Genomic DNA, 12,644 nt, shown 5'->3' on the forward strand with positions numbered 1-12,644 from the left:
TGCGCATTATGTAGAAGACATGGATTTTGACATGCTGAATTACAAAATGGAGCATACAGAGGGTTTTGTTTTTTTTGCCTATTGTTTAAGCATTTTGAGGACAAAACTGCAATATGGGGGCCACAAAATGCCTTTTGTAAATGAAATGCATAGTCCCAAGGTCATTTTAGTGAATTTATTCACTATGGACATGTCCTCCTTGTTCCAAGTTTGACAACCAGAAACTTTTAATCATTATTTTGAACAGTGTATCAAATTTTGTGCCAACGTTTTTGTGAAATGTGACCTTGTGCTTTAAAACCGTAATAAAACATCATTTTTATTAAGTAATGCGATGGCATTCATGAATTAAATGTGACTAAAACATCTGAATACTTATTGCGGCCACAATATTCTGAAAACTCAAGTTGAAATCATGTTTTTAGAAATTTAAAGGCATCTATTTTAAAGGGTTAGTTCACCCAAAAATGAAACTTCTGTCATTAATTACTCACCCTCATGTCATTCCAAACCCGAAAGACCTTCGTTCATCTTCGGAACACAAATTAAGATATTTGATGAAATCTGAGAGGTTTCTGACCCTTGCATAGACAGCAAAGTAACTGACATGTTCAAGGCCCAGAAAGTTATAAGGACATCATTAAAATAGTCCATGTGACATCAGTGGTTCAACCTTAATGTTATAAAGCTACGAGAATACTTTGTGTGCAAAAAAAAAAACTTTATTCAACAATTTCTTCTCTTCCGTGTCAGTCTTCAATGCGCATTCACAAGAGTACCTTAACTGGGCTAAAAAAAAAAAAAAAACTTCCTCTGCTTGTAAACAAGTCGTAGCGCATCCAGGTTCTAAGTCAGAACGCTGGCTCCTGCATCAGCAGCACCGCACGCATGCACACTGACATGTTCAAGGCCCAGAAAGTTATAAGGACATCATTAAAATAGTCCATGTGACATCAGTGGTTCAACCTTAATGTTATAAAGCTACGAGAATACTTTGTGTGCAAAAAAAAAAACTTTATTCAACAATTTCTTCTCTTCCGTGTCAGTCTTCAATGCGCATTCACAAGAGTACCTTAACTGGGCTAAAAAAAAAAAAAAACTTCCTCTGCTTGTAAGCAAGTCGTAGCGCATCCAGGTTCTAAGTCAGAACGCTGGCTCCTGCATCAGCAGCACCGCACGCATGCACATATCTTAATTTGTGTTCCGAAGATGAACAAAGGTTTTATGGGTTTGGAACGACATGAGGGTGGGTAATTAATGACAGAATTTTTATTTTTGGGTGAACTAACCCTTTGATTAATAACTTATCTTTTTTCTCAACAGCTGTTTGAAAGACCGAGCTCTCAATACCTGATGCAAGTGGTTTCTCCACTGCTTCAGTCCCATGAATCCCCATCTTTCAGCCAACTCATGGCTTCCACCTCCAGCTTGTTCTGTGGCTACACAGAAGGGGCCTTTTCCAGGGTCACCTCCTTCAACTGGTACGAGGATAACAACTACAAAGCCTTTTTGGGCATCAACAGTACACGGGGAGAGGGGAAGTACAACTATGATCACACAGCAAGTGAGTACTGTACTGTACATAGACTTCGTCTGATGAAGACGAAAAGCGGAGAAGAGAATGTTCTCGTGTTTCTCATAACTCCATATGTCTTTCAGCTCCGTTCTGTAATGACCTCATGAAGGATTTGGAGTCCAATCCGGTCACAAGGATTGTGTGGAGTTCAGTCAAGCCTTTCCTGATGGGCAAGATCCTGTACGCTCCCGATTCTTCTGCTGTCCGACAGATCATTAAAAATGTAAGAGAAAAAGCTCTTCTTTGACTACACGCACACCTGGAACAACAGCAGATGAGTGTATTAATGCAACAGCTAATCTCGCTCCGGGCCTGTCAGATATATCAGCACATTGCAGCAGACATCTCAGCGGGTTAGCCAAAGGGGAAATTATGCAGGTCTGATGGGTTCCCATAGAGGCTATGTGAGCTTTAGGAGCACTTTAGAGCATACAACACAGCTGACTGGCTTTTGCTCCCTTAAATTCTTATGTAAGCAGGACTGCATGTTTTTTCGGCTGAGTGCTTTGTAAATGAGTTTCCTTTTTTACTACTAATAGTGTACCCTTAGCTCTCCTGTAGCTCAAACAGTACAGAATGGTTTTAGCAACACCAAGGTGCTAGCAACCAATGAAATATACCTTAAATGCCACTTAAATCGCTTTGGATAAGTAGTATTTTTTGTGTGTTTGGCATTACCACTAAGGTTTGAAATAATTTAAAAAATATTCTTTTATGTTTTTTTAATTTTCTTATCCTCACCAAGGCTGCATTTATTTGATAAAAAATACAGTAAAATATTGCTGTTTTGTGAGATATTATTAGAATTTAAAAGAGCACTTTTATAATTTAATATATTTCAAAATACAAATTATTCCTCTGCTTGCAAAGATGACTTTACAGTCTTCAGTGTCTCATGATCTTTCACAAATCATTCTGATATTGTGATTTGGTGCTCAATTTGGTTATCAGTTATTACTGGTACTCATTTATTAATAATGGTTCTTATTATCATCATCATCAATGTTGTAAACAATTTTTGCTGCTTAATATTTTTGTAGAAATCGTGGTACTTTTTTTAGGATTCTTTGATGAATAGAAAGTTCAAAAGAACAACATTTCTTTTGTAATGTATCATTATAAATGTATTTAAAACGTCTGTCACTTTTGATCAATGCATCCTTGTTGAAATAAAGTATTATAATTTTGTACTATAATAAGTATTATTATAGTATTACACCCATGGTGCAAAGTTGATATATAATGAAAAATAACTTCATTACACCAGCAGAGCAAATGAAATGCAATAAATTAATTCTCCAGCTACTTTTTTTCCATGGTCTTATCAACAGCAACTTACAGTACTGTAATTTTACTTGCAGGGTTTGTCACATTTGAGCAGTTCGAGAAGTGTTTTGATCAAGGTCACAATGGTGTTAAATTATGAATCAAACTTAACGGGGTTCAAACATACAACTTTTCATGTACCAGCTCAGATCTTTTAACCACTAAACAATACTGTTTATGTGACCTCCAGCTCTGTATCAATCTTTCCTTTGTGCCTTTCATTTGAAAAAGTGGAAGCAAAAAGAAAAAAAAATTTGAAATTGAAAGAGCAATAGAGAAAGGGAAGGAGGGAGGTAAGGCCTTTGCCCCTGGGAGAGAGCTCCGGTGTGGACATGCTTGCCCTGGGCAATGGGCCATGGCTGTGGTCCCATCAGATCAGCTTTAGAGGGCTTCAGTTTCTCTGTTTATGCAGCAGGGCTCTCAGTGGGACTGTGTAAACTGCTCCTGGTGGGAATTCTGTCATTCTGTGGTCAAACTCAATGCAGTTGCCACCACCTGAGCATTGTCCTGCCTTTATTGTTACTGTGCCATTGAATGCTGAACAAACAGATTTGTTTCATTTGTTCTTGCCTACTTTTATTTGAATGCATGTAAACTTTGTAAGTTTGTTTGTTTGTGTGTGTTTATTCAGGCAAACTCCACCTTTGAGGAGTTAGAAAGACTTAGGAACATGGGTCGGGCCTGGGAGGAGGTGGGCCCACAGGTGTGGAGCTTCTTTCAGGATGGTGTACAGCTGAACATGCTTCGGGTAAACACTGTGTCTTAAACTTTCTTTGAAAAGATAACACCAATACATGAGATTGTTTCATTTGTTGCTGAATATTTCATGCAAGGTTTCAGTTCCAATACATTTTGCATTATATCCCAGGACTCCATCAGAAATCCCACAGTGATGGATTATATCAACAAAGGCCTCAAAGACACTTCATTCACTGGCCAACACATCCTCAACTTCCTGTACAACGGCCCTGACGAAGATCGAGCCCAGGACATGCCTAACTTTGATTGGCGGAACATCTTTAACATGACTGACCAAGTTATTCGCCTTATAAACCGATACGGAGAGGTATTACTCATGCATAAAAAAGCATACATCTGCTTGAAATGTTGCATATTGCTATCTATTTTGCAAAAAATTACCATTCAAAAGTTTAGGGTAAGTTTTTTTATGCTTATTATGCTCACAAAGGCTGTATTTATTTGATTAAAAATACAGTAAAAACAGTAACATTGTGAAATATTATTACAATTTAAAATAACTATTTTCTATTTTAATATATTTTAAAATGTAATTTATTCCTGTCAGCAAAGCTGCATTTTCAGCAGTCATTACTCCAGTCTTCAGTGTCACATGATCCTCTAGATATCATTCTAATATGCTGATTCTTTGTTTAATTGTTTTAATATTCGTATGCTTTTCTTAATATTTTTGTGGAAGCCATGGACTTTTTCAGAATTCTTTGATGAATAGAAAATTTAAAAGAGCAGCATTTATTTGTAAAATTATAAATGTTTATTTTACTTTCACTTTTGATCAATTTAATGCATCCTTGCTGAATTAAAAAAACAAAAACTTGACCCTGAAAAAAATACACACACACACACACACACACACATAATTAGTTTGCAGTATACAGTATATACGGCACAGTCTGCAGTCAGCAGTATGCTTGCATTTTTTTTTTAGAACAATCATCAAGTCAAACTTTCCAAATTCACTTGTCATTTAGTCCTTCAAAAGAGACACAGATCTGCTCAGAAGCCATCGGGTGAAAAGCAACCGGTCACTCTCAGCCGGCTCGGCCTCTCTGATGTCAAGTAGAACAAAGAAAAGTTTTTGATTTCTCACTGAGAGTTTGCCAGTGTGGGAGATCTATTTAATGGTAGAGTTCAATGCAGAATGCCTTCAATACAAATCAGGGTGAGCTTAAGGCAGCCTGTGCCAGACGATAACAGGACCTCTGCTATCTAAACCGTGTGTCTTTTAGTCTTTGTCTCAGCTAGCAGCACTTGAGGAGTGACAGACAAACCCAACGAATGAGTCCAATTCGATACATCTGTCAGTCTACTCGGCCTACACAAAGAGGAAGCACAGGCTGTTTTATGGCAGTGCATACCGGCCACATGGAGAACAATGTCGTCAAGAATCTCAAATAGACTCCCACCATCTTATGCCAAGCTCAAAACAAATTAACAGCAAACAATTAAATTAAGTCTTTTTGGATAATAGTTTTGTGCTGAATTCTGATGCAGATCTAAAATAGTCTGGATGATCTGGATGAGTTTGACAGTCTGGATCTGAACTGATAAGTAAACGTGATCTCCTTAGTAATTTTCCATTAGGTTCTTCCAGGAATATTGAATTCATGGAATTAATAGGTTGATTTGTTTTTAATCAGTTATAAGTGCAATCACTTACAGTATATGTCCCCTGTAATTACAGTGTCTGGTGCTGGACAAGTTCTCCGCTATTTCTGATGAGGACCAGTTGACCCATCGTGCGCTGGACCTTCTTGGGGAGAGCAAGTTTTGGGCAGGGCTGGTATTTGTTGACATGTACTCCTGGACCACCAAGGTGCCCCCTCATGTTAAATTCAAGATCCGCATGGACATTGATCTTGTGGAGCGAACTAACAAGATCAAAGACAGGTCTGTCTGTAACCAGTGCTGAGCCATTCCTCAGATCTTGATTTTCTTTGCATTTGTTTCACTCTATATCCTCTCCTATGATCAGATATTGGGATCCAGGGCCAAGGGCTGATCCCATGGATGATCTGCGGTATATATGGGGAGGATTTGCCTACCTGCAGGACATGATAGAACATGGAATAATAAAGACCCACACAGGAAAGGAATGGCCTTTAGGAGTCTACCTTCAGCAGATGCCCTATCCCTGTTATGTGGATGATCTGTGAGTATCAGTATCACACTTAGTATTTATTACATTTATAGATAGGGATGCATGATATCGGGACCATATTGATATCTGAATTTGAATATTGTTGCATCCATGTTTTAGGCATATAAATGTGTTTTGTTTCTTTGTCAATGTTCAATCAATGATCTATCTTCTCCTCATTGACAACACATGCCACAGCTTCATGCTAACGCTGAACCGCTGCTTTCCGATCTTCATGGTGTTGGCCTGGGTCTATTCTGTCTCTATGACGGTGAAGAGCATCGTGCTGGAGAAGGAGATGAGGTTGAAAGAGACTCTGAAGGCCATGGGCGTCACTAACCGTGTGCTCTGGTGCACATGGTTCATTGACACCTTCTTCATGATGGCCTCCAGCACAGCCCTGCTTACTCTTATTATCATGGTAAGAGATGGTGTGCAAAACACCCTAAAACCAGCAAGCAAGACCACCTAAGATCAGTAAACCAGTGTTGTGTTGTGTTGTGTGTGTGTGTGTGTGTGTGTGTGTTTGTTTCTTTCTTTCAGTAGAATAGTGGTTGGTTCCAGTTCTATGAACTTTAACCACTATGTCTTTAAGAAAAATGGGTGCTCTCCCTGTAAATATTATGCTTTCAACTACAGCAAAATTGACAAGTTAGATTTTCTGTTTTCAGATTACTATACTGACCTCTTGTGGCAATCATCAAAAATGACATTTTATGATGTACTAGTTTAGGCATACCCTTCAAAAGATTTCTTTTTCAAATAAATGCTGTTCTTTCTTTCCATTTATCAAAGAATCCCGGAAAAAAACTATCACAGTTTCAAAATATTAGGCAGTCCAACTGTTTTCAACACTAATAATAACAAGAAATGTTTCTTGACTAGCAAATCAAATCTTTATGAAGGATATATGACATAATATATGAAGGGTCAATTGACACTTAAGACTAATGATGATGAAAATTCAACTTTGCTATCACAAGAATAAACTAGAGAAGTTTGTCAGGACAAACTTTGAAGCTGGCTTGACAAAGCTTATCTGAAAGTTTAAAGTTTGATGATTATATCGCTGGAGTAAGAAAAAACAGCCAGAAATAGCATGATTTAACATGTTTCTAGCATTGTTTTAATATGTGGCTAACATGCTTTAGCATGTTGCTAACATGTTTTGAGATAATGCTAGCTTATTTTCGCATGTTTCAGCTCATTAATAACAACTTTTAGCACATTGCTAGCTTGTCTTAACACAATGCTAACATGTTTTAGCACAATGCTAGCGTGTTTTTAGCATGTTCAGCAGAAGAATAATCTAAAATAGTACAGCCGTGGCCAATGAGAATGACACAAATATTAATTTTCACAAAGTCTGCTGCTACAGTGTTTTTAGATCTTTTTGTTAGATGTTACTATGGTATACTGAAGTATAATTACAAGAATTTCATAAGTGTCAAAGGCTTTTATTGACAATTACAATAAGTTAATGCAAAGACTCAGTATTTGCAGTGTTTACCCTTCTTTAAGACCTCTGCAATTCGCCCTGGCATGCTGTCAATCAACTTCTGGGCCACATCCTGACTGATGGCAACCCATTTTTGCATAATCAATGCTTGGCGTTTGTCCGAATTTGTGGGTTTTTGTTTGTCCATCCGCCTCTCGAGGATTGATCACAAGATCTCAATGGGATTAAGGTCTGGGGAGTTTCCTGGCCATGGACCCAAAATTTAGATGTTTTGTTCCCCGAGCCACTTAGTTATCACTTTTTTTTCTCCAGCATGCTGGAAAAGGTATTGTTCATCACCAAACTGTTCTTAGATGGTTGGGAGAAGTTGCTTTCGGAGGAAGTTTTTGTACCATTTTTTATTCATTGCTGTGTTCTTAGGCAAAATTGTGAGTGAGATCACTCCCTTGGCTGAGTAGCAACCCCACACATGAATAGTGTCAGGATGTTTTACTGTTGGCATGACACAGGACTGATGGTAGCGCTCACCTTTTCTTCTCTGGACAAGCTTTATTCCGGATGCCCCAAACAATCAGAAAGGGGATTCATCAGAGAAAATTACTTTACCACAGTCCTCAGCAGTCCAATCCCTGTACCTTTTGGAGAATATCAGTCTGTCTCTGATATTTTTTTCTGGAAAGAAGTGGGTTCTTTGCTGCCCTTCTTGACACCAGGCCATCCTCCAAAAGTCTTCGCCTCACTTTTCGTGCAGATGCACTCACATCTGCCTGCTGCCATTCTTGAGCAAGCTCTGCACTGGTGGTGCCCTGATCCCTCGGCTGAATCAACTTTAGGAGAGGGTCCTGGCGCTTGCTGGACTTTCTTGGGTGCCCTGAAGCCTTCTTCACAGCAATTGAACCTCTCCCCTTGAGATGATCCGTTCTTGATGATCCGATAAATTATTGATTTAGGTGCAATCTTACTAGCAGCATTATGCTTGCCTGTGAATCCCTTTTTGTGCAAAGCAATGATAACTGCACATGTTTCTTTGCAGGTAACCTAACAGAGGAAGAACAATTATGTCAAGCACCACCCTCCTTTTATAGCTTCCAGTCTGTTATTCTAACTCAATCAGCATGACAGAGTGATCTCTAGCCTTGTCCTCATCAACACTCTCACCTGCGTTAATGTGAGAATCACTGACATGATGTCAGCTGGTTCTTTTGTGGCAAGGCTGAAATGGAGAGGAAATGTTTTTGGGATTAAGTTAATTTTAATGGCAAAGAGGGACTTTGCAATTAATTGCAATTAATCTGATCACTCTTGCCATCATAAAAACTGAGGCAGCGGACTTTGTGAAAATGAATATTTGTGTCATTCTCAAAACTTTTGGCCATGCTGTAGATCAGTATGCGGCTTTGTCAATAAGCCAACACAGTTACATTTTAAAATACTTGTGAAGAATATAAAAGAACATCTTTCTTTTCTCACAGGGAGGAAAAGTGCTGAACTACAGCAATCCTATCATCCTCTTCCTATTCCTGCTCACTTTCACCACAGCAACCATAATGCAGTGCTTCCTCATGAGCGTTTTTTTCAATAAGGCTAACCTGGCAGCAGCCTGCAGCGGAATCATTTACTTCACTCTGTACCTGCCGCATGTTGTTTGCTTCGCCTGGCAGGACCGCATCACCAAAGATATGAAAATCATGGCGGTATGTCACATGATAACATTTCCCTATAGAATCTGAACAAATTATATACAAAACTTCTTATAAAGGTTATAAATTTGATAATGCACCCTTTCACTGAGAAAACTCCAACTGTGTGATATTCTGCATTTAAGATTGTTTATTGTGATTCAGAGTCTGATGTCCCAGGTGGCTTTTGGCTTTGGGACGGAGTACCTATCCCGTTATGAGGAGCAAGGTCTTGGTCTACAGTGGGATAACATCCAGACCAGCCTTTTGGAGGGGGATGAGTTCTCCTTCTTCATCTCAATTATCATGATGGCAGTGGATACGGTACTTTATGGTGTTCTTGCATGGTACCTCGATAATGTCTTCCCAGGTAAAACTACTGTATATTCATGTTTATTTGATAATAAAAATAAAGTGGATTGTAAGTGACATAACTTGTTTATCATCAGGGCAGTATGGTATTGGTCGGCCTTTTTACTTTCCAATCCAGCCTTCTTACTGGTTGAACCGACCTGAGCCTCTAAAACAGGGTGAGTGACTTTTTGGCTTATCATAAGTTGACGGCATGAGCTTTTTAGATCAACTAATCTTTCTTTACACAGTTCCTGGAAAGCCAGCAGTGGAGAAATCTGCTTTTGATAATCTGGTGAATCACACTGATGACCAGGCCAAGAGCCACATAGCACCCGAAAAACCTCCAGAGCCGCCTGGGTCCTGCGAACATGAAGACATACGGGAGAAACTAGAGAAAGAGAAAGAACAAAAGAGGCTTGATGAAGAGGAGACGACCAACAAGAGCATGAGCACAGACTCATCAGGTGTGTTGTGTTGTAAATGCTACTGAAAATAAAACAACTTAAACCAGCCTAATGTAGTATGCTGGTCTTATCTTGTTACTCAGGCCTAGTTAGCCTGGTTTGGTGAAGTCTAGGTCAGCTAATCCATATAAACTGACCAGCTGAACACAAGTTTAGTCAGACTGGGAGACCATTTTAAATAAGCAAACCAGCTGGTTTTTGCAGTTTGTTTCAGCATGAAATTGCTATATCAAGTCAGGTTTTCCACCTTTATTTACAGTATATAGTGTTTCAAAGCAGCTTCATAGTAATAAACAGGAAAACAACAGAATCAGTAATGCAAACTTAATCAAACGTGAGGCAAATCCAAATTCAGTTCAGTTCAAGTCAGTTCAATGTTAAATTCATCAATTATGAAACTAATTTGATTGAGCTATAAAGCAGCTCTACAGAAGACAATAGGGTCATTATTCAGCTCAATTTTGTTCAGGTTTTGTACTCAACTGATAGTGCCAGTGCTGTCAAATCAATAACATTAAGCAATCCAAAGGCGACAGTGGTAAGGAACCAAAAGTCCATGAGGTGACAGAAATCAAGCGTAGCGTTAGTTCTGGCAGGTCACGTTAGTCAAGCTCGCATCAGCTGACTCTCAGCTGATCCCCATCTACCTATGGGAATACGACACCTAAGCATCTAAGCATTCATATATAAGGTCCCTCAGTATTATCAGCAGTTTTTGCATTGCTCAATAGCTAATTACCCTCCTCCATCCCCAACTCCTCCTCTGTCAGTCGGGATTCAGCCTTCTGATTCTCCTTGAATCAGACTAATTCTAAAATGTGTACATAAAATTATTGAACTTTAACAATATCTGCAATACATTTATGTTGGTTCTTTTCCGTTTACCCTGGGGGGTTATTGCTGCTCTCCCTGCTCTCATCCATGCTAGGCTGCATGGATGCGCAGGGAGTTCTTGCTCAGAACAGAACCATACCGCCAATCCAAACAGTATGCTAATTGTCAATCATCTTTGACGATAGTGGTCCTGACAGAAATGGAGGAAAAACACCTTTGGTGAAATCAGGCACATTTACTTTACTTGTAAATTCAGATACATTGTGGGTGATGTAGGTGAATATTTCTTTTGAAATGGCAGTGATCCAGTGTACTTTATAATCTATCAGGGGAAATCTTTCATTCTACAGTATTTTGTAAAGGAACCTATTACAACAAACAGGAAGGTGGTGCTTTTCTTCTTACTCCTGGAAAAGATCCCATCAGACGTATTCAAAGAGCTAACCAGGCTTATCTGCTTGACTAGAGCACAGGCATCCAGCAGGTTTCTTGGCTTTGAACTGATGGAGCCACAAGGGAGTAATTACTGCAGTCTTAGTTTCGCTGGCGTTATCCATCAGCACTTGCCAGCGCTCTGTCTTAAGTTCAAGCGCACTGTATAAGGTGGCGCCAGGTATGTGTGCTTGTACACTAGTATAATCACACATGATGCACAAACACACCACTGTCTGTGCCCTTTGTGGGAAGCCGGTGGCCTTGTGTCTGTTTGCTTGGCTGGCAGGTTGGAATGCTGGTTTCTGTTTGTCTTATTGTCGGTTAATGGATATTAGAGACATTCGAGATGTTTATTCCATCACTGTGACAATGACATTCCTTTCACCTCACGAATCAAGGTGTTAACACACTGTTAACACACAAAAATGTAGCATAATTACTGTATGTCAGTAATCCACATGACTGGATTATTGGATTTCATAAGGATCTCAGGTGTTTTTGTATAACATCCTGTATAACATCTATCTTAATAACTTTCCAATCTCTGATTCTTGTCTCCAGGGAGGCTCTTTTTCGAGCCTGAGCCATCAGGTTTGGTGGTTGGAGTTTGTGTGGAGAACCTGTATAAGATGTTTAGCGGCAGCTCTAGACCTGCTGTGGATGGTCTGAGTATCACCTTCTACGAGGGTCAGATCACTGCTTTCCTTGGCCACAATGGTGCAGGAAAAACCACTACTATGTGTGTATGCAAAACCCAGTGAAATGGATCTTTATTTATCTATGGGAATGTTATACATGGAAGTTTTCTCCTCTCTCCCACAGGTCTATTCTCACCGGCATGTTCCCTCCCACCTCTGGCACAGCGTATATTTATGGGAAAGACATCCGAACCGACATGGATGCCATTCGTAAATCTCTGGGAATGTGCCCCCAACATAACATCATCTTTCACCAGTTCGTAAACCCCTCATGTGATTTCACTTTGAAGAATGTTGATACACCTGCTAAAGTAAAATCTGTCAGAATGCTGACTTGTTTTGATCTCCCTTTCTACTGCAGTATGACGGTAGCAGAGCACATCTTGTTTTACTCTCTGCTGAAAGGTCGGCCATTACCTGAGGCCCAGCTAGAGGTGGAAAATATGCTGGAAGATCTTGGTCTCCCTCACAAGAGGAACGAGGAGGCACAAAACCTGTCAGGTTAAATCATAAATATCTTTTTAATAATTCCTTCCTGTGCAGACCAGTCTCAGTTCTTTAACTTTACAGTAAGAGGACTGAACTAATTGAGATTTGTAAGAAATGTCAAGAGGATATTGTCTTCCTATGTAGGTGGTATGCAGAGGAAGCTTTCTGTTGCCATGGCTTTTGTTGGTGGGGCTAAAGTGGTGTTTCTGGATGAACCCACATCAGGAGTGGATCCATATTCCAGACGCTCCATCTGGGACCTTCTGCTGAAATACCGTGCTGGTACACACTACTAGGAAATGTCTATCAAAGTGGATAAATCATATCAGCATCTATTTCATTATTTTTAGTATATTTCATATATATATATATATATATATATATATATATATATATATATATATATATATATATATATATATATATATATA

At 39.2% G+C, this 12,644-nt stretch overlaps 1 protein-coding gene across 1 annotated transcript in view; it reads left to right on the forward strand.

Moving 5' to 3' along the window:
- Positions 1 to 12,644, forward strand: part of LOC107590307 (retinal-specific ATP-binding cassette transporter-like) — a 39,138-nt gene that overhangs the window by 12,225 nt on the left and 14,269 nt on the right. Inside the window, exons 9-23 of the mRNA XM_016279015.1 lie at positions 1,324 to 1,564; positions 1,660 to 1,799; positions 3,534 to 3,650; positions 3,771 to 3,968; positions 5,346 to 5,551; positions 5,637 to 5,813; positions 6,000 to 6,222; positions 8,733 to 8,954; positions 9,105 to 9,309; positions 9,389 to 9,469; positions 9,542 to 9,757; positions 11,588 to 11,765; positions 11,849 to 11,980; positions 12,086 to 12,225; positions 12,358 to 12,495. Of these exons, the coding sequence (XP_016134501.1) occupies positions 1,324 to 1,564; positions 1,660 to 1,799; positions 3,534 to 3,650; positions 3,771 to 3,968; positions 5,346 to 5,551; positions 5,637 to 5,813; positions 6,000 to 6,222; positions 8,733 to 8,954; positions 9,105 to 9,309; positions 9,389 to 9,469; positions 9,542 to 9,757; positions 11,588 to 11,765; positions 11,849 to 11,980; positions 12,086 to 12,225; positions 12,358 to 12,495 (2,614 nt within the window). The remainder of the gene's footprint in view (positions 1 to 1,323; positions 1,565 to 1,659; positions 1,800 to 3,533; positions 3,651 to 3,770; positions 3,969 to 5,345; positions 5,552 to 5,636; positions 5,814 to 5,999; positions 6,223 to 8,732; positions 8,955 to 9,104; positions 9,310 to 9,388; positions 9,470 to 9,541; positions 9,758 to 11,587; positions 11,766 to 11,848; positions 11,981 to 12,085; positions 12,226 to 12,357; positions 12,496 to 12,644) is intronic.

The sequence above is a fragment of the Sinocyclocheilus grahami genome, unplaced genomic scaffold, assembly GCF_001515645.1.
Source record: "Sinocyclocheilus grahami isolate Dianchi unplaced genomic scaffold, SAMN03320097.WGS_v1.1 scaffold126.1, whole genome shotgun sequence".
Lineage (NCBI taxonomy): Eukaryota > Metazoa > Chordata > Actinopteri > Cypriniformes > Cyprinidae > Sinocyclocheilus > Sinocyclocheilus grahami.